The 24,729-nt window shown below is 42.0% G+C and overlaps 1 protein-coding gene across 1 annotated transcript in view; it reads right to left on the bottom strand.

Annotated features, from left to right (window-relative positions):
* HECW1 (HECT, C2 and WW domain containing E3 ubiquitin protein ligase 1) overlaps positions 1-24,729 on the bottom strand; it is a 246,240-nt gene that overhangs the window by 17,340 nt on the left and 204,171 nt on the right. Inside the window, exons 22-23 of the mRNA XM_010587155.3 lie at positions 4,179-4,277; positions 3,453-3,582 (exon numbers count right to left, since the gene is read on the bottom strand). Coding sequence (XP_010585457.1) covers positions 3,453-3,582; positions 4,179-4,277 — 229 coding nt within the window. The remainder of the gene's footprint in view (positions 1-3,452; positions 3,583-4,178; positions 4,278-24,729) is intronic.

Raw genomic sequence — 24,729 nt, 5'->3', positions numbered from 1 at the left:
AAGAACTCGGCTGCTAACCAAAAGGCCACCTCTTGGAAATCCTATGGGGCAGTTCTGCTCTGTCCTATAGGGTCTCTATGAGTCGGAATCAGCTCAGCAGGAACAAGTATATGCAGATGACACAACTTTGCTTGCCAAAAATAAAAAATGAAAACAACTTGAAGCGCTTACTGATGAAGGTCAAAGACTATAGCCTTTATTACAAATTACCCGTAATGTGAAGAAAACGAAAATCCCACAAATGGCCTGATAAACAATATCGTGATAAATGAAGAAAAAATAGAAATTTTCAAGAATTTCGTTCCCCTTGGATCGGCAATCAGTGTCCGTGGAGCAGCAGTCAAGAAATCAAAACAATGTATTGCACTGGGAAAATCTGCTGCAAAGACCTCTATAAAGTTTTAAAAAGCAAAAATGTTACTTTGATGACTAAGGTGCACCTGACTCAAGCCATGGTCTTCATCGTACTTTTTTCACTTAAAAATATATCTTTGCAATTGTTCCCTATCAGTTTAGGCCTGCCTTAGTCTTTCTTTGTTGTTGCTAGTATATTGTTTATTTTTTATGATTTACCTGTAAATGGATGAGCTGGGGTATCTGTACTTTTTAACGACCACACACGAGGCCGCTATTCCATAATTATTTAACCAATGCTCTACGGTTGGACTTTCAGATTGTTTTAGCTCTCTTGCAGTTATCAGCAATGTTGCAATGAAGATCCTCACACATGGGTTATTTCAGTCAGGTATGAATATGTCTATAAGACAAATTCCTAGCTATGGATGCTAAATCAATTTGGATAGATACTGCCAAGGTTCGTTTCATAGAGAGTAAACCAAACTTCTACCTACAATGCACAAGAGTGTCTGTTTCACCACGCCATCTCCAAAATAGAGTACTGATAAATTTTGAGTCTTGACATTCTAATAATGAATGGTGTCTCATTATACCTTTAATTTACATTTTTATTACGAATGAGCTTGAGTATCTCTTCTGGAGATATTTCCTTTCCAGGAAACAATCTGCTCCTGTTTTTTGCTAATTTCCTGTTGGGTTGTTAATCATTTCTTATTGATCTGTGGGATCTCTTCCTATATTTAAGGAAATAGCCTGTTGCCTGCATTACATATTACAATTTTTAAAATATTATGCCATTTTTACTTTGTTTCTGGTGTATTTTGTCACACAGAACTTAATTTCAGTTAACTATGAACAACCAAACCAAACCAAGCCCACTGCTGTTGAGTTGTCTCTGACTCATAGTGACCCCACAGAACAGAGTACAACTGCCCCATACGGTTTCCAAGGCTGTAAATCTTTACAGAAGCAGACTGTCACATCTTTCTCCTGCGGAAAGCCTGGTGGGTCCAAACTACTGACCTCTCAGTTAGTAGCCAAGCGCTTAACCACAGCACCACGAGGGCTCCCTTAACTTGAGTCTTTTCTTTTATAATTTGAGATTTTGTATTACACTTACAGTAGCATTCCTTACTGCTTGTTTTAGTATTTTTCTTTTTCCTTTATTTTTTTACATTTAGATTTCCAATCCACCTGGAATTTATTTCTGCGTAATGAGTGAGGTTAAGGATTTAACTTAAAAAAAAAAATTTTTTTAAGATGACTACCCAGCTGTCTAAATACAATTTGCTAAATAACTGTGTATATCTTACACAATTTACCTTCTACTATAGGGCAAATATGAAGGATGGGCTACAAGTCATCACGCACATAGCATAGTGTATTTTTTATTTTCACATAGTACCTAGCAGGACAGCTACATGAGGAGTCTGTTCCTGAACATATTTAAATATATTCTTTACAGCTATTCGAACCTGGTGGCATTGTGGTTAAGAGCTTGGCTGCTAACCAAACAGCTGGCAGTTCAAATCCACCAGCCACTCCTTGGAAATCCTAGGGGGCAGTTCTACTCCGTCTTGTAGGATTGCTATGAGTTGGAATCCACTTGATGGCAATGGATTTTTTTTTTTTTTTTAATAGCTGTCAGAAGAAATAGTTTTTTCACAAATAGGTAAGAGAGTATTCTTCAGAGGTATGCTTATACAGAAGAACCTGTTCAAGATTATCAATCGAGATGTTTGGGTGCTGACTGAAAGGTTGGTGGTTCAAACTCGTTAGCCACTCCTCATCAGAAAGATGTGGCAGCCTGCTTCTGTAAAGATTACATCCTATAGGGTAGTTCTACTCTGTCCTATAAGGTCCTGAGTCAGGATCAGGATCGACTCCATGGCACATAACGACAACAAAACAAGGGGCAGGACTCGGTGGCTAACTCTCACCCACAGACTCGGCACAATGGCCACAGTCATGGAAAACCAAACAGCAAACCCGTTGCTGTCAAGTCAGTTTCAACTCATGGCGACCCCAGGTGTTGCAGAGTAGAATTTCTCCCAAGGGTTTTCTTGGCTGTAATCTTTATGTCAGCAGATCACCAGGCCTTCCTTTTGCAACGCCACTGGGTGGGTTTGAACTACCAATTTTTAGGCTGTTGTTGTTAGGTGCTGTCAAGTTGGTTCCAACTCATACAACAGAGTGAAACGCACTGCCCGGTTCTGCACCATTCTCAAAATCATTGTTATGCTTGAACCCATAGTTGCCACCACTGTGTCAATCCATCTCATTGAAGGCCTTTCTGGCTGTATTTCTTTAGGTTAGTAAACTAAAAAAACCAAACCCGTTGCCATTCAGTCAATACCGACTCGTAGTGGCCCTATAGGACAGAGTAGAACTGTCCCACAGGGTTTCCAAGGAGCAGCTGTTGGATTCAACCTGTTGACCTTTTGGTTAGAAGCCAAGTTCTTAGCCACTGTGCCACCAGGGCTTCCAAGTAGTCAAGTGCAAACCATGTGCACCACCCAGGGACCACATTCAAGCAAAGTGACTTATAAAGTATTTTAACTTAATTATCTCATAACAAATTACAAATTACTACATGTTGTGGGCTTTTAGAATCTCTTGTATATGCTGTTCTCAAAATCTCAATTGTTAAATATGCTCAGACAATGGGTATTTCCTGAGGAACGTGTAACCCATTGATTACAGGATTGAATGTTACATAAATGCTTGAGGAATACAAATGGGAAGCTTTAACTTGCTAAACAGGATTGACATACGTGCATTTTGGAAGAGAAGATATTTGGAAGGTAGTGATGAAAAAAATTATTTTTGTAGTGGCATAGCTAAAAAAAAATGCCTGGTATATGTATTGCACAGTTCACAAAATGCTTTATAAACAGATTCATAATATTTATAATAACATTGGATTTCCAAAGACCTATGTAAAGTAGATCCATGTCATAATAAAAGAAGGAAGAGAACATGGGCTGCTTTGTTAAAGCAAGTAGCCTCCAAAGAATTCTGTTTTGAATAAATGAAATTCCTCCTTTTCTACTTTAAAAAGAAAATTCCCTTTGAAAGCCCCACATCGCACAAACCTGCCCAAAAACCTCTTCATTGACGGTGAAAGTGAGGTCCAGGATATCTGTGATGTTGTTGTCCTTCATCCACTGCAAGCTTTGGTGGAATTCCTCATCCAGATACTCCAGGTCACTCAAATCGCAGGGTCTGGGCCATCCAGAGGGAGAAAGGTGGACAGAATTGCTGAAGAAATGACTGCCTGGAGCGCTTTCCAAAATGCGGTATGTCGCTCCTGGCTAACACAGCACAAACTTCTAACAATTTCATACTTCTGAATAATACTGATGGCACTTTTTAGTTGATTTGGTAATCTTCTTTTGGAAAGGGAATATGGAAATATTTGTAATAACAAGCATGAAATAATTGTTGACTCATGGACTCTTGCCATGGCAACTGGAGAAAAGCATCATTTTCAAACAATTAAGTTGTAAACAGATCAATTCTAATTAATAGCTTAATAAAATCTTTGTAATATTATTATAATTACAATGTAAACAGATTAATATTCATGCTATAACATTATGATTGATAGTTTTTCCGTATGCTTACATAAAATCTCCCCATGCCTTTTTATTGTACTAAAGGTCAGTGCGATATCTAAGCACTCAGAACAGTAAATTGTCATAAACCTAACAATAATGGTGAGGGCAAAGCAGAGACACAGGCCCAGTGTTATCAGAGGGGACAGTGCTGGCTGAACTGTAGACAGGACCGGGGTGGAGCCTGGTCTGTAAGACACTTACAATCTCAGGAGCGCCTTATAGAAGGGCCTCGTGAAGAAAGCATCTAGAAGGTACTGATGGATCAGAGCCAGGCCTAGGATGCGACCACTAAACCTGAACCTGAAACACAGACAAGGCAGAAAAATTTAAGGGCAGGTGGGAATGTGTGTTTCTTTGCAGTGTTCATCTTAAGCTGTTTAAGGAATCTGCCAATGGATGATGCCAGGGTGGCACCTATTTCTCCTTCTTCTTATTCTTCACCATAAGCAATACCTATGTGCCTGGCATGTACTAACCCATCACCCTGTCCCCATATACCAGATTATTTTGCCAGATGCCTCTTCTCAGACAAGGGACTATGAGGACCCGAGAGGAGGAAAGCCCTAAAAAACCAGTTGCCATTGAGTTGATTGGGACTCATGGTGACCCTATGTGTATTAGAGTAGAACTGTGCTCCGTAGGGTTTTCAATGGCTGATTTTTCAGAAGGAGATCACCCGGCCTTTCTTCTGAGGCACCTCTGGGTGGACTCAAACTTCCAACATTTCGGTTAGGAGCCGAACATGTTAACCATTTGCACCACCCAGGGACTTTGGGAAAGCTCTAGTGAAGGGGAAATTCAAGACCCCTAGATAAATAGCCCACAGTGAACCTGAGGACGACCTGAACCCAGGGACACAGAAAGCTTTCGGGATGGTGCAGCTGTGTCCATTCAAGCTTTCCATCTGGAGGTCTGATGGGTGCTTGATGCGATGCTGGGAGGCGAAGGATTTGGGTATGATTCACATATGGCGACTGGGCTCACAGGCTAGTGGGGAGAGTTACATGCAGTCACAATATGGAAGAACAAGCTGAATGGGCACTGCTATTCATATTGCCAGCTACACAAAAACAAAGAGCAGAGGCTGGGGGAACTGGTCATGTAGGCCTGGCCACCTCTGGATCTAAGAGCCTTATCTAATTTGGATAATTGTTGTTGTGTGCTGTCAAGTCAATTCTGACTCGTAGCAACTCAGTAGGACAGAGTAGAACTACCCCGTAGGGTTTCCTAGGCTGACATCTTTACGGGAGCAGATTGCCAGGTCTTTTCTTCCAAAGAGCCGCTGGGAGAAAAGACCTGGCCTCAAAAGGTTATACCAGTTACTCAAAAGATTATGCCAGGTTATACCAGTTACCAGCTGCCATTGAGTCGACTCTGACTCATGGCGACCCCACGTATGTCATAGTAGAACTATGTTCCACAGGGTTTTCAGTGGCTGATTTTTTGGAAGTAGATCACCAGGCCTTTCTGAGGCACCTTTCTGGGCCACTTCTATGTGGACTCAAAATTCCAATCTTTTGCTTAGCAGCCGAGCACATTAACCATTTGCACCACCGAGGGACTCCACCTCAAAAGATTCCCTACGCTATAACTGCTAAAAAATTGTTAAAGTGGATAAATTATCTGATTCCATACAATCAGCGTAATTATAAGTAACATAATTGTAAATAACAGCACTTCAAGTTGGTATGCTTAAAGTAATTGGTTCTTTTTATATGAAATAATACACGAATATTCACTCTGAAGAGACTAGAGGCAACCAGAATCTCAGGAACGGTGCTGGGGAGCAGGGCGGATGTGGAGACTCAGAGGAAAATCAAGATCATTTTAGAGTCCTTGAGGTCAAAGAACCCCCTGTACTTCATCCCTCAGTGTTCTTTCCTGACCATCTCAATAACTGGCCACCCCTGAGATGTCACACCTGGTCTTCACAGGCCTGTGGCAACCACAAAAAAAGTCAGTTGCCACTGAGTCAACTCTGACTCATGGTGACTGTTCTCCACAGGGTTTTCAATGCTTTAGTTTTGGGAGGGGATTGCCAGGGCTTTTTTCTGAGGTGCTTCTGGGTGTATCTGAACCTCCTATCTTCCTATTAGCAGCTGAGCATGTTAACCATTGGCACCACCCAAGGACTCCCTGTGGCAACCACAGACCTGTGTATAAAGACACGGCTTGCTTCTGCCCCAGTGCTGTCCCACCCACCCTAACCAGATTCTAAGGTGTTGCAACTGATGCATCTAACATGATGGTGAGAGTGTGGCCATCCAGGTAGAGGTGACTGAGATGATCCAAACTGAAGAGTGAGCAAATGTCACACACAGAAGTGCCTGGCCGTGTACCCTCCTCACTTAGAATGGCCCCTGAGGGTCCAGTAAAAGAGTGTAATCAAGGCAGGGGGTAAGTATATGAACATATGGGATAAATGCAAACAATGAATGAGAATATTATTTTCAGCTCAGTGTTAAAAAAAAATTGAGTATCTGGATGAATTGTCAATTTTAAGGCAAAATGGAAATTATTAAAATCTATTCAAGAAGAAGTAGAAAGCATAAATAGACCAATAACCATAGTGTAAACGGAAAAAACTTCGAGAAAAAAGGGTCACCTCCAATGTATTCCCAGGAGATGGGATTGGGTATTTTTTTTTAAAGGCATGTTCTTTCAACTTCTCAAGAAATATAAAATCTCCCTGTTATTTAAATAGTTACAAAATCAGAAAAGTGTGCGAACCTTCTTAGCTCCTCATTATAAGCTGGCATAACCACAAAATGGAACCTACCAAAGACAGGACAAAAAAGAAAACTGAAGACCTCTCACTCATACTTGGAAAAATCCTGAACAAAACATGAGAAATGAACTTATAAATTCATTCCCTGAACAATGGAAAATGATTAGGAATGTCTGATGGTGGAATCCAATTAATATCAGGAGTTCTGTTATTAGAGTTAATTATAAAGCCCAAAGGGGCAGGGGGGAAGAGTTTTAATGTTAGAAACTGTAAAGGTACTTGGCAATATTTATCATCAATTTCTAGGGGAAAAACAAACAAACAGACAAAAACTGTGTAATAAACCAGGTATAGAAGAATGCTCCCTTAACGTGGTAAAAAACAGCTACGTCAGCATCATATTTACCGGTTAAAATACAGAAGGATGCTGGTTATCACCATTCCTCACAATGTTCCATCAGTTCTAGTCCCTGCAGCTAATTCTAAATGATGTACGTAATTATAAAGCACAGACTGGAAATGGATTAGAAACATCTTTTATTGAATGACTAAGGCATGTTACTCACATGATCTCATCTACCCTTGCAACAACCGTCTTTCACGGTTATGGCTATCTCCATTTCAAAAATTAAGAAATCTAGGCTCAGTAATTAGCCTACAGGACACAGACCCATTTCTGCCTGGTGCCAGGCCAGGCCTTTCCATGTGCTGTCTATTTTGAGAAGGTGACCAGAGGGCCGGGCTGCCTGGTGTATGAGCTTGTACAAGTACTTACCCTCCCTGTTCTCAGATTCTTTTCCAGAAAACTGGCATATAACATGCACTCTTTAAAAGTTAGTGATTACTGTTATTATTTTATGTTGGCTACCAACACCTCCTTGTACAAGGTAGAAATATTTTGGTCCAGGCAACAGAAATCCATGTTCAGCTAGCTTAAGCCAAAGGGGGAGTTCATTATAGGGCATGGTGGTGTCTCACAGAATCCAGGACAGGGACGTGGCTAGGCCTCAGGAACATGAGAGACTTGAGGGACTTCACTCCCTTTTCCCTGGCCCCTCCCCCTGCACTCCTCTCCCCTGCCCAGTCTCCCTTTTGTTCCTCTCTACATCTGTTCCTTCTCTCTCACTGCCACCACCTCCTTTGTGGCATATCCTAGACTTCAAGGACCTAGAGACACCAACTTTGCTTCCTCTGACCCAGGTCCAAATTTCCAGCAAGGTTTCCTGATGGTCCCATCTCAGGTTGGATGCCTACCCTGGATCAATCAACAATGACTAGGGGAACAGGGTCTGGGGAGGAAATTTCAGAGTCTGATGTCTTGCTCAGCACTTTGCAACGTGGCCCACTGTTGTCTGCCTCTCAGTCGGGAGCTGGGGTCCGATGGAGTGCAGGAGATGGGGTCATTTCTAGCACAAGGAACTGCAGTGCAGACCACTGATTGAGAATGGCTTCTTTGCTTTGAATGGGGTAGACCATAAGATGGAATTTCTAAAGACAAAATCATCCTGGTTTCACAGACCGATGCGGACAACTAGTAGGTACTAGATATTTTATCATGACTGCGCAAGCAAGCTATGATAATGTGGTCTGGCTTTATATAAACGCAGACAGGCTGGCTAGAGCTAGCTTGCTATATACGGTAAAATATATGCCAGACTGATGAACTCTGATCTGGACTGTGTTTTTGTATAAAGGATAATATACTGACTGTATAATTCAACCCAAAACAAGGGCTTAAAAGGCATACATTGGAACAGAAAGCCTTTACTAGCTGATGAACCGCTGTGGCACATAATTCCACAAAGGAAAAGACACTTTCTAGTAATTGTGTACCTCCTTTATTTATCTCACTTATTTTGAACAACTATTTGTTGGAAAATTGATAACATTCGCTGTAAACACAAGTTACAAATGTGTACAAATTATGAGATAGAAAGAAAATAATCTTTGATTTCTAGATCTAAGAGAGTGTGTCCACATGCACAGTAAGGACATAACTGATGAGATACTGCCTCACACCCACAAGGACGGCTATTATAAAAACAAAAAATAACAAGTATTGGTGAGGATGTGGTGAAATTAGAACCCTCATCCACTGCTGGTGGGAATGCAAAATGGCACAGCCACTGTGGAAAACAGTTTGACAGTTTTTCAAAGAGATACATGTACACCAATGCCCATTGCAGCATTAGTCATGATATCCAAGAAGGTGGAAACAACTCAAACGTCCATCAACAGATGAAAGGATAAACAAAATATGGTAGATCCATACAGTGGACTACTACTCAACCATAGAAAGGAATGAAGTACTAATACATGCCACAACATGGATAAGCCTTGGAAACATTATTCTAAGTGAAATAAGCCAGACACAAAAGGACAAATATTGTATGATTCAACTTACATGAAATATCTAGAATAGACAAATGCCTAGACTGGTTACCAGGGGCTGAGGGGAGAGGAAGATTAGAAGTTATTGCTTAATGACTATGGGGTTTCTGTTTGGGGTGAAGAAAAAGTTTTGGAAATAGATGGTGCTGATGGTTGTACAATATTGTGAATGTGATTAACGTCACTGAGTTGTAGACTTAAAAATGGTTAAAATGGTGAATTTTGTTATACATGTCTTACCACAAAAAATTAAAAAAAAACTTAAGTAACTGTCCAGATAATTTTAGCAAAAAAAAAAAAAAGTTTATGGTTTGATCTAAGTTAGTTGGTACAAATAAAGAGTTGCTAAGAATAAATTAAGACAAGGCCCTACAGAAGCTGCCCCCTGCCACCTGTGGGTGTCACGTGCAGCACTAATATTCAGGCCCAGTCAGTTTCTCCAGTTCGAGAGCCCATGTGCACTTGTGTGGCCTCACTCACCCCCTCCATTCTGGGAATCCCAGAGGAGTCCTATCTGGTCTAAGGGCCAGTCCTGTTCATGGGCGTGGCACTATCCCGCTTTGTTCTGGGCTGCCATTCCGGAAGTCATGTTTGGATGCAGCTTGGCTGTCTGGCCTCTGCGCTCAGCACACAGCGGAGATGGTTAGCAGCCATAGCTCTTAACCACTACGCCACCAGGATTTCCACTGGTGCTGTAGTTGGTAGAAATGTCACTTGGACTGATAAGAGTTCTTTTCAGATCCTTGATTTTCAGTACGCTGCACGTTTTTGTTTTTTGGCATCACAACCCCCCTCCCTGTCCCTTCGAAGAATAATAATAGATGAGGGTGTTTTTAGCATAGAGATACAAGCAACATAGAAAATATCAAATATAAATACATCAACTTTATCAGCCAAATGCAGTGTCTGTTACCACCATAGGTCTCCTGAACGTTAAGGGGAGAGAACACAGACATGTTTAAGTAATAGGATTAGGCCACATATGCTCCTTTGTCACATCCTCTTTCTACAGTACAGCTAGAACAACGACAACAACAAAAAACACTCATTGCTGTTAAGAAGACTGTGACTCATAGTAACCCTGTAGGACAGAGTAGAATTGCCCCATACGGTTTCCAAGGAGTGCCTGGTGGATTTGAACTGACATCTTTTTGGTTAGCAGCCATAGCTCTTAATCACTATGCCACCAAGGTTTCCAGTACAGTGGGAGACACTCACATATCTAAGAACATAGGGTGTCATCATCCTTTCAATAAGCTACATACAATTTCATTTTATCAATGTTCTGCGGTTTGTTGAACCCTTTCCCTACTGATGGAAACCTAAGTAGCTTTCACCTTCATCAGCGGCTCACAGTTACTGGGGGAAGCTGTGTCTCCAGTATGTAACGTTAGCACACAGCTGTATTAGCTCTGGGACCACAGGAGACGTTCTGAGAGTGGGCATGTTGCCATATTAACTCTGGGCCTGTGGGCATGGGGGAGTCTCAAGAGTGGGCAGATGCCATCCTTCAAGTGCCCTCACCGACACCTTACCACACGCCTGAGAGAAGAACTTCATCTGCTTTCTGTGAAGACAACTACAGCCACTCTGACCTCTCATAAAGTCCTTCCAGGTGATTACATAGGGAGATCTGAAATGAACTAGCATTCTTGGCAAGTGTTTATCTTAGTTCCATCTGGGCTTTCACATTTTGGTGAGAGTTCAAAAGAAAGATAATGGGGTTTCACACATTTTCAGCACATCTTCCCATGTGGCTTAGGGGCCCAACAAAGACTTGACCCTCTCCTTGACTGTATTACTGTTTGCTGACTCAATTATTCTTTGAGCTATTAGCCAATAATCCAAGAAAGGCAGTGTGGTGTAAAGGATAACAGTGCAGGCTGCCTTGGTTTTAATACTGATCTGCATGATTTTGGGCAAGCTGTTTAACATGCATGGGTCTGAGTTTACTCATCTGCAAAATGGGGAACATTATGGTACTGACTGTATAGGGCAATTGTTAGCTGCCATTGAGTCTTCCTCTGACTCATGGCAACTTATAGACAATGGAATTAAATGCTTCCCCGTCCTGTGTCATCCCATGATATGTTGTGGATCAGGTCCTTAAGATCCATAAGAGTTTTATGGGCTGATTTTCAGAAGTCGATTGCCAGGCCTTTCTTCCTAGTCCATCTTAGTCTGGAAACTTTGCTGAAACCTGTTCAACATCATAGCAACAAGATAACCTCCACTGACAGGTGGTGGCTGTGCGTGAGATGCATCAGCAGGGAATTGAACGTGGGTCTCCCAGATGAATTGTGCCACTGAATTACTAAGATGCTGTAAGACTTAGCATAGGGACTAGTAGAGGTCAGCTAACCTGGATGGTTAATAAACACTATCTGCAGATGGCACACCTGACCTCTTACACCAGGCTCAGCACCCTAGCGCCAAACATACAACCGGACTAAAGGGTGACAATGTGGACTGGACCAGGGACTAGCCTGCAGTCACCTGCTGTTGCAGCTGGAAACCTCTCCTGAGCTTACAAAGGGCATTTGTTTATCATGGTGCCTGGTACAGGTAAGAACTCAGTCAATTTGCTGAATCGAATTAAACTGAAAATTGTCATCTGGTTTTATCCCAGTGGAGCACAACTATACAAATCTACTTAAAAATTTCTGAAACATTATTTGACATTTGAAGCCTGTCCAGCTAGGTTAATTGCTCAAATTTCCACTATCTATTTTTTTTATAGCAGGTCTCCAACCAGGAAGGTGGATGGAAGATCAAACTGCAGGAGAGAGTATAGGTGATTGAGTCAATGTATGGAAAGAGGTAGTGAATGATTTCTACCAAGAGGCTAAAATAGTAGCTTTTTGCCTTCCTTCCTCTCTCCCTGTTCAATCTCTCTAACAAAGCTTTATATGGGCACATGTAATGATTTCACAGTGAATTTTTCAATTTATTCTTTAAATGACAGCTGTTTGTATAATGGCAAAATACAGTCAAGAGGCTTAGGAGAAGAACCTCTCATTCACAGGCCAGTTCTTAGGGGAAGGGAAGCAGGATGGATTGCCAAATTGGGGAGGAAAAAAGATCTAATAATACCTGAAAGGGCATTTTTGGATAGTGGGGAAAAAATTATAAACCTCTAATTAATCCCTTTATATTTGAGTGATAGGAACATGGAACAAAGTCCTCAGTTCTGTGCTCCAGGCAATATGCTAAGTATGAAACAGTGCAGCAGTGTTTCCGGCAATTTGATCCCCTGGCATTAAACACAGGCTGCTAATCATTGTCTCAAGGTGTTCCTTTGTTCTGGTCTCTGTCCTAGTCTTTCTCTTTACTTGTAAGCCATCAGTCTCTCTCTTTCCTTGACCCCTGGTTTCGGCATGTTTTGATGCATCATCACAGCTCAGCATCAGAGATGCTGCACCAGCTTAGGCACTGAGAGATCCAAAGCTGGCCCAATCTCTTGGCCTTCCTGCCTGGAAAGGGAATCAGACAGTACACTGGAGAGCCAGAAGGAGGCTGGGCACTTGGTGGTAATGTGCTTGGCTATTGCTGCCTTGGGCAGGGGGTAGACTGGGAATGGGTAGTTGAGGCAGATGCAGGGACATCTGGCAGGGCACTGAGGCCTGCTCAAAGCTCTGCCCACAGCCTACAGACTTTAATGGCCTCCTCCAAATGCCATGGCACCTTCTGGAGCACAAACACCTGTCAGAATGGGATCATGCTGTACTGGAAGATCTTAAAAGCTCAAAAACATTTTGTTGAGTCAATGCATGAGCCTGCCTTTCAGTCCATGACTATGACTGTACCCACCTGTTCATTGCCTACCTCCTGCAGACTGACAGCCAGATGGTTTGTGTTGGCTGAGTTCTAGAGGATTCTCTCTGCTGCAGCAGTCATGTTTTCCATCGCTGCTACTTCCTGGATCTTCCCAAGTCACTGACTCCCTGGCAAGGGACCAGGATCTGTAGGAGCTAAGGTCTTTTAGGAGGTCATTTGTGGTCTCAAAAGAACAGAGCAGGAGTTCTCAAAGACAGCACTATTGACATTTTAGAAGAGATAATTTTTTTTTTTTTTTTTGGTGGGGCCTTTTCTGTGCATTGTAGTATGTTTAGCAACACCCCTGCCTCCTCTACACACTAGATTCCAATAGCACCCCAAGTTGTGACAACCAAAAATGTTTATAGACATTGCTAAATGTCCCCTGAGAGGAAAATTAGGCCTCTCTTGAGAACCACTGGAACAGAGCATAGACCATGAGGGCAGAAATCCAAATAGGTGATGAGAGTCTCCTTTCTGACACACAGGTACCACTGCTTCTCCTAAAAACTTGAGTAAGGCTGTCTGGGCCCTCTGAGGCAATGGAGGTCAAAGACTTGAGGCTATATGTTCTACTCTACCCATGTCTGAGTAGTTTTTCATCACTCCCTCAATTTCTAAGTGTACCTTCCTCCTCCACCAAACATCGTTTCAGACTTCTATCCAGAACGCAGGCTGTAGGCTTCCTTTCAGGGTGGGATGGCCAGGAGGATGATTCCTCCTGAGCACACTAGAGTGTGTCCATGAGCTGTCCTTTCTGAAGAGGCTACGTCTGAGCAAGGATCAGAATGAAGAAAGGGAGTGAACCTCTTGGAGAATAAGCCTTACCAGCTGAGGGAACACTAAGTCCTGAGGGAAGAACATGTATGGTTTATTTGAGCAACAGCAAAGAGGCCCATCAGGTTGGACCCCAAAGAACGTGACTTTGAAGAGAACTCATACCTCATAATTCTAGCCCAGAGAACAGATCATGCAGACCTTGGTAGGTCATGGGAGGGTCTCTGGATTTTACTCAAAGTGTGGAAGACCTTGGTAGGCCATGGGAGGGTCTTTGGATTTTACTCAAAGTGTGATGGGAATTCACTGGAGGTTTCACATAGAGTGTATGAAATGGATTAAATGATGTGTTAAAAATGATGTTTAATGGATGTTGGGTGGAGAGAGGTGAGGCTGGCAAAGGTGGAAGTGAAGAGGCTGATCGACTTGATGGCACTGGCTTGGGCAGTAATTCAAGATGGGCGGTGATGGTGGCTTACCCTAAGGTGGTGGTAGCAGAGGTGATGATAAATTGGCAGATTTGGGATGTATGTTCATGGTAGAGCCAAGAGGCTTTGCTGATGGATTGCGTGTGAGGTATGATAAAAAGAGCAGCACCAAGAACACTCCATGGTATTGGGTCAGAGAAACTGTATAAATTGTGGTGTCGTTTACTGAGATGGAAACACCAGAAAAGGAGAAGGTTTGGGGTGAAAATTGAGAGCTCTCTTTTGGACACGTCAAGTCTGTAGTGTTTATTAAATATCCAAGTGGAGATGTTGAGTAGGCAGTTTTACTGACATTGGACAGGGAACAGGTCCAGGTTTAGATATAAAGGTGGGGTTGTCAGGATAGAGATGGCATTTAAAGCCATGCAGCTAGATGAGATCACCAAAGAAGTGAGTGAAGATGAAGAGGCAGACCAAGGGCTGAGCCCTGAGCCATGCAATGTTCAGGGATCTGGAAGATGAGGAGGTGGCAATAAAGTAAACTGAGAAGGAACAGGCAGTGAGGTGGGAGCGGAACCAAGGGATGTGATGTTTCAGGAAGGAAGAGGCCAGCTGTGTGAGTGTTTCTGAGATCATGTAACAGGAGGCCTGAGGGCTTGTTGACCTTGATGAGAGCTGTTTCTCAGGAATGGAGGAGATGAGGAACTGGCAGGAGGGAATGGGAGGAGAGGAGGTGTGGGGGGGGAGGGGAAGTACAGACAGCTGTATCTAGGAATGTCCCTCTACAGGGGGGTGAATAGATCAGGATGGTAGGTGGAGGAGAGTATGACATCAAAGGAGTTTTTTTTTTTTTTTTAAATGTGGGAGGCATTACAGGATGTTCACACATCTTCAATTTCAACAAACTTATTCAGTGCCTACTACGTGCCAGGTGTATACAAAAATACAAAAGTAAATGCTTGTTTGAGTTTTACCAGGTAGTAAGGGGGATAGACACAGCAATGCAGCATTTCATTACCATGTAATACCTGTGGAAGGGGTACACACAGATGTTCTGAGAAGACAGAACAGACATTTAGCCTGGCTTACCAAAAAACCGAACATGTTGCCATCAAGTCAATTCTGACTCATTGTGACCCTATAGGACACAGCAGAACTGCCCCACGGGGTTTCCAAGGAGTGGCTGATGGACTCAAACTGCTAACCTTTTGATTAGCGGCCAAACTTAACCACTGAGCTGCTTGGCTTAAAAAAAAAAAGAATTTTTTTTTTTTGGATTAAATCTGGGCAGAGTTTCTCAAGAAGGTGACAGTTGAGGGGAACCTTGACGAATGAGTAGAAATTAGTCTACTTAAGAAGGAAAATTATTGAGCCCTAGAGAGAAATTAAGTCCTGATACATGTTATGAACCTCAAAAACATGACACGGAGCAAAAAAGTCAGACACAAAAGGGCAAATATTGTATGATCCCACTTACATGAAATATCTAGAATAAGCAAAACCATAGGGACAAAAGTTTATTACCGGTCACCAGGGGCTGGGGGAGAGGAGATGGGGATTTACTGATGAAGGGGTATCAAATTTCTGTTTGGGGTGATGAAAAACTTTTGGAAATGGATAGTGGTGATGGCAGCACAGCATGATGAACGTAATTAATGTCCCTGATTTGTACACTTAAAAATGGTTAAAATGGTAAAAATTTTTGCTCTCTCTCTCTAATCTCAATTAAAAAAAAGGTTTCCCAAACAAACAAATGTTTTGAGAAAAGAGCCAGGAAGTAGAATGGAATATGTTTAGCACACAGTTCATGATTGTCAGTACCAGTTGCGATGGAGTAGACTCCAACTCACGGTGACCTCACATGTGTCAGGGTAGAAGCGTGCTCATAGGGTTTTCAGTCCCTGATTTTTTGGAAGTACATGACTAGACCTTTCTTATGCCTGTGGGTGGACTCAAACCTCCAACTTTTTGGCTAGCAGCCATTTGGACCACCCAGGGACTCCAATGGATGAATACACATGAGGAGGGGCAAGCCGTGAGATCAGGCTGAAGAAAGAAGAAATTAGGAAGAAGGTCTTGTTTTCCATGCCAATGAGTTCAGCCTTTAAACTGTTGCAGATCGGGAGCTATTGAAGGGTTTAAGCAAGGGAGTGACATGTTTGGTTTGGTATTGTACAGAAATTGATTTGCAGCCATGTAGAGGGTTGTTTTGAGGAGCTGGGGCAGATTGAAGGGTGTTACAATATGTCCAGATAATTGTGGGAAACATTTTGGAAATATAATTGGCAGAATGGGGAGCTTTAAATGAGCAGAAATGAAGGGTGACAGGAAGAAGTCACTGAGTCAGGAAGATTAGGACATGTTAACCTGTAAGAGGATCAAGGTGGAGATGTCTAGAAAGTATTTGGATGGGGGGAAAGAGTCTGCAGAGAAGGTGTTAGGGCTGGGCAGGTATTTGCTGTTGTTGTTGCCCTTGAGTTGGTTCCGAACTCATAGTGGCCATATGTACAACAGAATGAAACACTGCCCAATCCTGCGCCATCCTCACAATTGTTGCTATTTTTGAGCCCATTGTTGCAGCCATGGTGTCAATCCACCTTGTTGATGGTCTTCCTATTTTTGCTGACCCTTTACTTTACTAAGCATGATGTCCTTCTCCAGGGACTGATCCCTCCTAATAACATGTCCAAAATATGGGAGAGTAATCTCACCATCCTTGCTCCTAAGGAGCATTCTGGTTGTACTTCTTCCAAGACAGATTTGTTTGTTCTTCTGGCAGTCCATGGTATACTCAATATTCTTCACCAACACTATAATTCAAAGGTGTCAATTCTTCTTGGGTCTTCCTTATTCAATGTTCAGCTTTTGCACGCACATGAGGTGATAGAAAACACCATGGCTTGGGTCAGGCGCACCTTAGTCCTCAAGGTGACATCTTTGCTTTTTAACACTTTAAGAGATCTCTTGCAGCGAATTTGCCCAATGCAATGTGTCTTTTGACTTCTTGACTGCTGCTTCCATAGGTGTTGATTGCAAATGCAAGTAAAATGAAATCCTTGACAACCTCAATTTTTTTCTCCGTTTATCATGATGTTGCTTATTGGTCCACTTATGAGGATTTTTGTATTCTTTATGTTGAGGTGTAACCCATACTGTAGGCTGTGGCCTTTGATCTTCATCAGTAAGTGCTTCAAGTCCTCTTCACTTTCAGCAAGCAAGGTTGTGTCATTTGCATAATGGATGTTGATAATGAGTCTTCCTCCAATCCTGATGCCCCATTCTTCTTCATATAGTCCAGCTTCTTGGGTTATTTGCTCAGCATACACGTTGAATAAATATGGCAAAAGGGTACAACCCTGATGCACAACCTTCCTGATTTTAAACCATGCAGTATCCCCTTGTTCTGTCTGAACAAATTCCACTTGGTCTATGTGAATAATTACCATGAGAATAATTAAGTGTTCTGGAATTCCTGTTCTTTACAATGTTATCCATAATTTGTTATGATCCACACAGTCAAATGCTTTTGCATAGTCAATAAAACAGAGGTAAACATCTTTTTGGTATTCTTTTCTTTCAGCCAAGATCCATCTGACATCAGCAAAGATAACCCTCATTTCACATCCTTTTCTGAATTGGGCTTGAATTTCTGGCAGGTTCCTGTTGATGTACTGCTGCAACAATTTTTGAATTATCTTCAGCATAATTTTACTTGGATGTGTATTAATGATATTGTTTGATAATTTCCATTGTGTTTCCATTGTGTTGGATCACCTTTTTTTGGAATGGGCACCCACATGGGTCTCTTCCAGTCTGTGGACCAGGTAGCTGTCTTCCAGGTATTTGTAGTTGGGGTGAAAAACGGAGTTGGTCCCCTCAATGTTTCTATTTAAGTAGGGTCAGAAGTCATTTCCTCAAAGTGAGGAAGTCTTTGCTAGGTAGAGGCTTTCAGGACAGTGAAATGGAAGATGCACAAGGAAAAGGACTGGTGAGCTTTGCTGTAGAACCTGCTGAGGTCAGAGGTTATGATTTAGATTTACACCATTTTTCAGAATTATTTTATTTTCTCCCATAATAGAAATACAGGAAATAGCTTCGGCACTGAATATGCCAGGTGGGCTTATTATTGGTCGATGGTGGGGTTTTGTCCGTCAGGTGGGGTGCAAGCATGGAGGGGAGAGAGAGTTGTGTGCACAGGGGAAGGAAGAGTTCAGGAGGGCTGTGGTCAAAGAGGCCATGTCAGACCAGGAGGAGATGGGGAGCCTGTGAATGGGTGAACCAATGTGGTGAGCAGCTGTGCGGGGTGAACATGTGAGGAAGCTGCATGTAGAATGATTGATGGTGTAATTTTACACTCTACAGTTTCTGATATGTACTGTTATGAGTGAAAATGAGGTTGGGAGGGCCAATGAGGGAGCAGGTGGCCAGAGTGGAATGTAGGTCGGGACCACATGGGTTAGGTAGGCTCCGTCTGTTCTCTGCACCCATCTGTATTCAAATTATGTTTTGGGGAATGTGTAAAGAACTCCCTCCCTTACACTGCCAAAAATTATTTAAATATTGCTAAGGCAAGACATGATTTATATTTGCTTTTAATAGCTTCCCTGTGTGTGGAAACAGCCTTGCAAATTAGCTGAGAAAACTTGAAATTTTCTTCATCTGCCATGAAAGAGACTCTGCAAACACAAGATAATGACAGGATATTATCTTCTGATTGCTAATTAGCAACTGAAATGAATGTCTAGTTCAGGCGCCTGCCAAGTCCCCTCCATTACTGTCACCCCTGTAAGGTGCAGAGGGGGTGAGAGCAAGGCTGCTTGGTCTTCAGCATGGTGCCCAAACACACAACTCCCTTTTAGGGAAAGTTTTTTCTTCTAGAAGTGGAGCCCTGGTGGTGTAGTAGCTAAGAGCTTGGCTGCTAACCAAGAGGTCAGCAGTTCAAATCTACCAGCTGTTCCTTGGAAATCCTACAGGGTAGTTCTTCTCTGTTGCTATGAGTTGGAATCAATTCGATGGCAACAAGTTTGTTTTTTTTTGTTTTTGTTTGTTTTCTTCTAGAAGTATATTATGCAGAATACAATGGGAGAGAGAGTGGGAGATGATTACATATAGATGACAAATAACTTATGCTTAGCATTGATTTTGATTTTAAAAAATCAATTCAAATAGATAGCTATGGTAAAATGGATCATTTGAAAGTTTTTTGATTCACTGTTCTGGTTAATATCGAATGTGTCAATAATATTTTCGACAGATTACTATGGCTAGCCTGGGTTAATGTGGAAAGGGGCTGAGAAATGAAGATCTAAGGAAATAGACATTCTTATATAAAGAATATCGGCCCTGTCTTTGAGTCCCATTGTGTTCAGATGTGGATGGAGTCCCTTGGTGGCAGAAATGGTTAACATACTTGACTGCTAACTGAAAGTTTGGAGGTTTGAGTCCATCCAGAGGTGCCTCAAAAAAAAGGCCTGGTGATCTACTTCTGAAAAATCAGCCATTGAAAACTTTTGGAGTACAGTTCTACTCTGACACATGTCATGAGTTAGAGTTGACTTGATGGTGGCTGTTTATTTTAAGCCTCCGTCGTTAATTCTCCAGGTTGACTCCCTTATGGATTTGCTTTATGAGCTCAGGCAAACTGTTGGCATTTTCGTCACCTCAGTTTTCCTATTTGCCATGGGGGGAATAATGCTGGTACTTATAGGTCTCTGGGTGCTGTGGTGAGGACTGTGAATTATCGGTAAAAGCATGATAGAGTCTTCACGTACACAGACACCCAAAAGTTCAGACTAAGATGTAATAATGCGTTATTAAACTCAGAGGCATTTATGATTGAAGGTATGTGAATAGGTGCCCAACTCAAAGGCTATCCCTCCTCAGTTCTCTGAAACACTTCTCACTAAGCATGTTACTGTGTAGTTTGTAACCTGATCCACTAAAGTCATATGTTTCATTTCATGTAAGAGGAGAATTTATTTAATTTTAGAATGAGACATGGAGTCTCATGCTGTGCTCAGAATTACATAGAAAATTTGACCAAAAAAGGCTGCTTGTCTGGATATCTAAAATGCTCTGAAACCTGCGATACCCTCCCTTAAGCTATAATCCAGGAAAGTGAAGATTTGAAAAGTCCTAGTTATCTCAGCTGCACAGATCAGAGAATACAGAAGTAGCAAGACCACGTGCTCCAGGCTGACCCACAGTGCCTACTGACCCTTTATATGGGGTGTTTCTCTCTTGCCTGTGACTTAATGAGCAATGCATTGTATTTTGCTAGGTCTCAGAGTCAGGTTAAAAACATAATCAGTTTGATTTAACCCAAACCACTTTTAGGCTATTCCTTCCTTCCTTCTTTTAACAAATAACAATGAAGTATCTACACTGGTGGTTCAGTGTTAGAACTTTCGCCTTCGATGCAGGAGGCCCCGGCTCGATTCCTGGCCAACGTACCTCATGTGCAGTCACCACTCGTCTATCAGTGGAGGCTTGCGTGATGCCATGATGCTGAACAAGTTCCAGTGGAGCTTTCAGACTCAGACAGACCAGGAAGAAAGGCCTGGCAATCTACTTCTGAAAAAATCAGCCAATGAAAACCCTATGGATCACAAAGGTACAATCTACAACCAATTATGGGAATGGTGCAGGAATGGTCAGCGTTGTGTTCTGTTGTACATGGGGTCGTCATGAGTAGGGGGGCTACCTTGATGGCAGCTAACAACAACAACCATATGCAAAGGACTGTACTTCAGTATGGATTACACCTCAACATAAAGTAAACAAAATTTCTCACAACTGGATCAATAAGCAACAACATGATAAATGGAGAAAATACTGAAGTTGTCAAGGATTTCATTTTACTTGGATCCACAATCAACGCCCATGGAAGCAGCAGTCAAGAAATCAAATGATGCATTGGATTGGGCAAATGTGCTGCAAAAAACCTCTTTAAATTATTAAAAAGCAAAGATGTCAACGTTGAAGACTAAGGTGCTCCTGACCCAATCTCCTCATATGCATGTGAAAGCTGGGCAATGAGTAAGGAAAACCAAAGAAGAATTGACGCCTTTGAATTATAGTGCTGGTGAATTTATTGAATATGCCATGGACTGCCAAAAGAACAAACAAATCTATTCTGGAAGAAATACAGTCAGAATGCTCCTTAGAACCAAGGATGGCAAGAGTATGTCTCACATACTTTGGACATGTGATCAGGAGGTATCAGTCCCTGGAGATGGACATCATGCTTGGTAAAGCAGAGGATCATTGAAAAGGAGGAAGACTCAATGAGATATGTTGACACAGTGGCTGCAACAATGGGCTCAAACATAACAACGGTTGTGAGGATGGTGCAGGACCGGGCAGTGTTTCCTCCTGTTGTACATAAGGGTCGCTATGAGTTGGAACTGACTCGATGGCACCTAACAACAATATACTAGTTGCTGGGGTACTTGGTGAACAGAACAGACGAAACTCCCAGCTCCCATGGAACGCACAGTCCAGTGACATTGTGCTTCAAGAAAATACTGGAATTATTTAAATCCTACCTAAGTCTCAACTGAAATGACATTCTGTAATTTTGAAGGCTGGCAAAATCATGGCTCCGACAATCTCAAGTTCCTGTGCTAAGCAAAGGTATGTACTGATACAATCCAGATACCAGGAATACTTAAAGCAATTTAAGTCATCAGTTCTGAATTAATTGCATTAATGGAGGGGGAAGATCAGATGTAAAGGCCAAACGATACAACAAATCAGCATGACGTGGAGGTTTGGGGCTCTGTTTATTCTAAGCAGCTTTGTTGTTTTGAAGATTTACCTGATTATATTTTTCTTTAGATAACAGAATTAGCCGATATCCTTTGAGATAAGGATATAAAGAGCAAGTCCCTAGAAGTCTGGAGAGCTAGGGGAAGCCAATCTTGGAGTCTGTTCTTCAGCATCTGAAGCTGGAAGTCCTTCCTGCCCTTTGCACCCCCAAAATCCTAGGCCAGTGCACCTCATGCGCAGTCACTACCCATCTATCAGTGAAGGTTTGTGAGACGCTACAATGCTGAACAAGTTTCAGCAGAGTTTTCAGACTCAGACAGAGTAGGAAGCAAGGCCTGGCAATCTACTTCCAAAAAAATTAGTCAATGAACTGATCAGTCAATGAACAGATTGGTCTGATCTATTCCCAGCCCAAGCTCAAGGACCTGGCTTCAGATAATATCACACACTTTCTTTCGAAGTCTAGTTGTCGTTAGTTGCTGTCAAGTCAGTGCCAATTCATGGTGAACTTGTATATAACAAATAAATGTTGCCGTCTTGTGCCATCTTCATTGTCCTTGATGGTGTGTCTGAGTCCATTGTTACTGTATCAGTTTGTCTCATTGAGGGTTTCCCTCGTGTTTGCTGACCCTCTACTTTACCACCCATGTTGTTCTTTTCTACTGATTGGTCTTTCCTGATAACATGTCCAAAGTAAGTGAGCCAGTCTTGCCATCCTCTCTTCTAAGGAGCGTTCTGACTACATTTCTTCTGAGACTGATTTGTTCATTCTCTGGCAGTCCGTGGTGTATAAATTCAATATTCTTTGCCAAAACCACAGTTTGAATGCATCAGTTCTTTGATCTTCCTTTTTCATTGCCCAGCTTTCTCATGCATATGAGGTGACTGAAAAAGACCATGGCTTGGGTCAGACCTACTGTAGTCATCAAAGTGACATCTTTGCTTTTTAACACTTTAAAGAAGTTTTTTGCAGCACGTTTGCCCAGTGTAATATGTCATTTGATTTCTTGACTACTGCTTCCGTGGACATTGATTGTTGATCCAAGTAGAATGAAATCATTTGAGAATCTAGAGTGATTCCCATTCATCTTTCACATGATATTCCAGAACATTACATTTACATGTCTCCACCAACTATCCCTCTTCTCAGATCTGTGATCAGTTGGGTACCTTGATCTTGTTCTCAGCTGGATTACGGTTGCTACATTGCTGTCCCTGGTCCACCTCTGCCGGTGCTATTGTCAACACTTTCTTTTGCTCTCTCCACTATTCTCAACTTAGAAAGTCCATTCTAGGTAGTTTACATTGGTCCCATCCCTTCAGTTATTCCAGTGTCTGTAGCTTTTTAGCTCTTCACCCTTACTCCTCTGAATATAGATTTCTTGACATGAAATCAGGGTCGAACAGGAAACAAAGCTCTAGATTTTTATATAGTTCATGTTTTTCTAAACCTCTTCCAATAGATAAAAAGTCTTTTCTGACCTTGTTAATTCTATTTGATATTTAAACATTTCAAAACAGGAGCACAGTTTCATGAAAAGTGCACCCATCTTTCAGTGACTTAAACGATAGTTGCAATTTCGTTAATTTTTACATTTAGAAAGAGTCAAACCTAGGGATTTCTCAGCTGTGATGCTGAGCGCATATGGTAATTTATCTTGGGCTTGATATTGTTAGCAGACTGCTTTCATTTCCTTTGTCCTCAAGGCAACTTTTCAAGATGAGCAGGATGGATTTCCATTTATTTAATCAAACCATAATGTATTCCAAAAAAGAGTCTGAGTCCGTGAATCAAAGCATTATTTTTAATCCCCATCTCATATGTTAGCATACTGAAGTCAGGCAATGCAAAGATTCTGCTCAAGTTACATGAACTCTGATTCTTTGGAAAGCCTCCCTAGGTTAAGTCCTGACACACCAGGGACAATCAGAGAACAGTATATGGCATCTCCCACCCCTATGGGACACAGGTTCCTTCCAACCCCACTAATGGCCGTGCATACAAATCTTGCCGTAACTTCTTTTCCTATGCCACCAGCATACAGAAGAGCTAAAGGTAAAACTATAGCCAGGAAACCCAGGTCTCTACAGTCTCTGCAGTGGGAACATTTTTTTTTTTTTTAAGTTCTTTTAATTTTAGGTCTGCCTGGGCAAGTCAGAGCCTCTCCATTCCTCTCTTCCCATCTACAAGTAAGGGATAATAATGTTAATATTTGCTTACCTACCTCACAGGAGAATTAAAAAGAAGAGTAATTTAATGTTAATAGGTTCTTTGAAGATGAAAAATGCTTCATAATTGCTAAGTTCTATTACGTTAAACAATCCATCTCAAAGATACTCCTCTCTCCTAATCCTCATAACTTTGATTAATTAAAAATAATTATCCTTTCTCAAGCTCATCATTTAAGTACATAAAACCTTCACGATGTTGCCACACAATGTCTGCTTCCATGTTTCACCCAGTATTGTCACCTTCATTTTGGGACCTTTTATGTCTTCTAGGAGTCCCTGGATAGTGCAAATGGTTAACACACTTGGCTGTTAACTGAAAGGTTGGAGGTTTGAGTCCACCCAGAGGCACCTTGGAAGAAAAGCCTCGTGACCTACTTCTGAAAAACCAGCCACTGAGAACTCTGTGGGGGATAGTTCTGCTCTTATGCACATGGGGTTACCATGAGTCGGGGTCAGCTCCATGGCAACCGTTTCTTCTTTTTGTTTTTACGAAGTGTTCTACACAGCCTACTCTCTCCCCACTTACCCGCACCCACGTGCATCCTCACCTCCTTTCCCACCACTAAGTAGACAAAGGGTTCTTCTTTTTGTCCAGAGCAAAACCCCTCAT

The sequence above is a fragment of the Loxodonta africana genome, chromosome 8 (assembly GCF_030014295.1).
Source record: "Loxodonta africana isolate mLoxAfr1 chromosome 8, mLoxAfr1.hap2, whole genome shotgun sequence".
Classification (NCBI taxonomy): Eukaryota; Metazoa; Chordata; class Mammalia; order Proboscidea; family Elephantidae; genus Loxodonta; species Loxodonta africana.
This window is presented reverse-complemented; position numbering and strand designations above follow the sequence as displayed.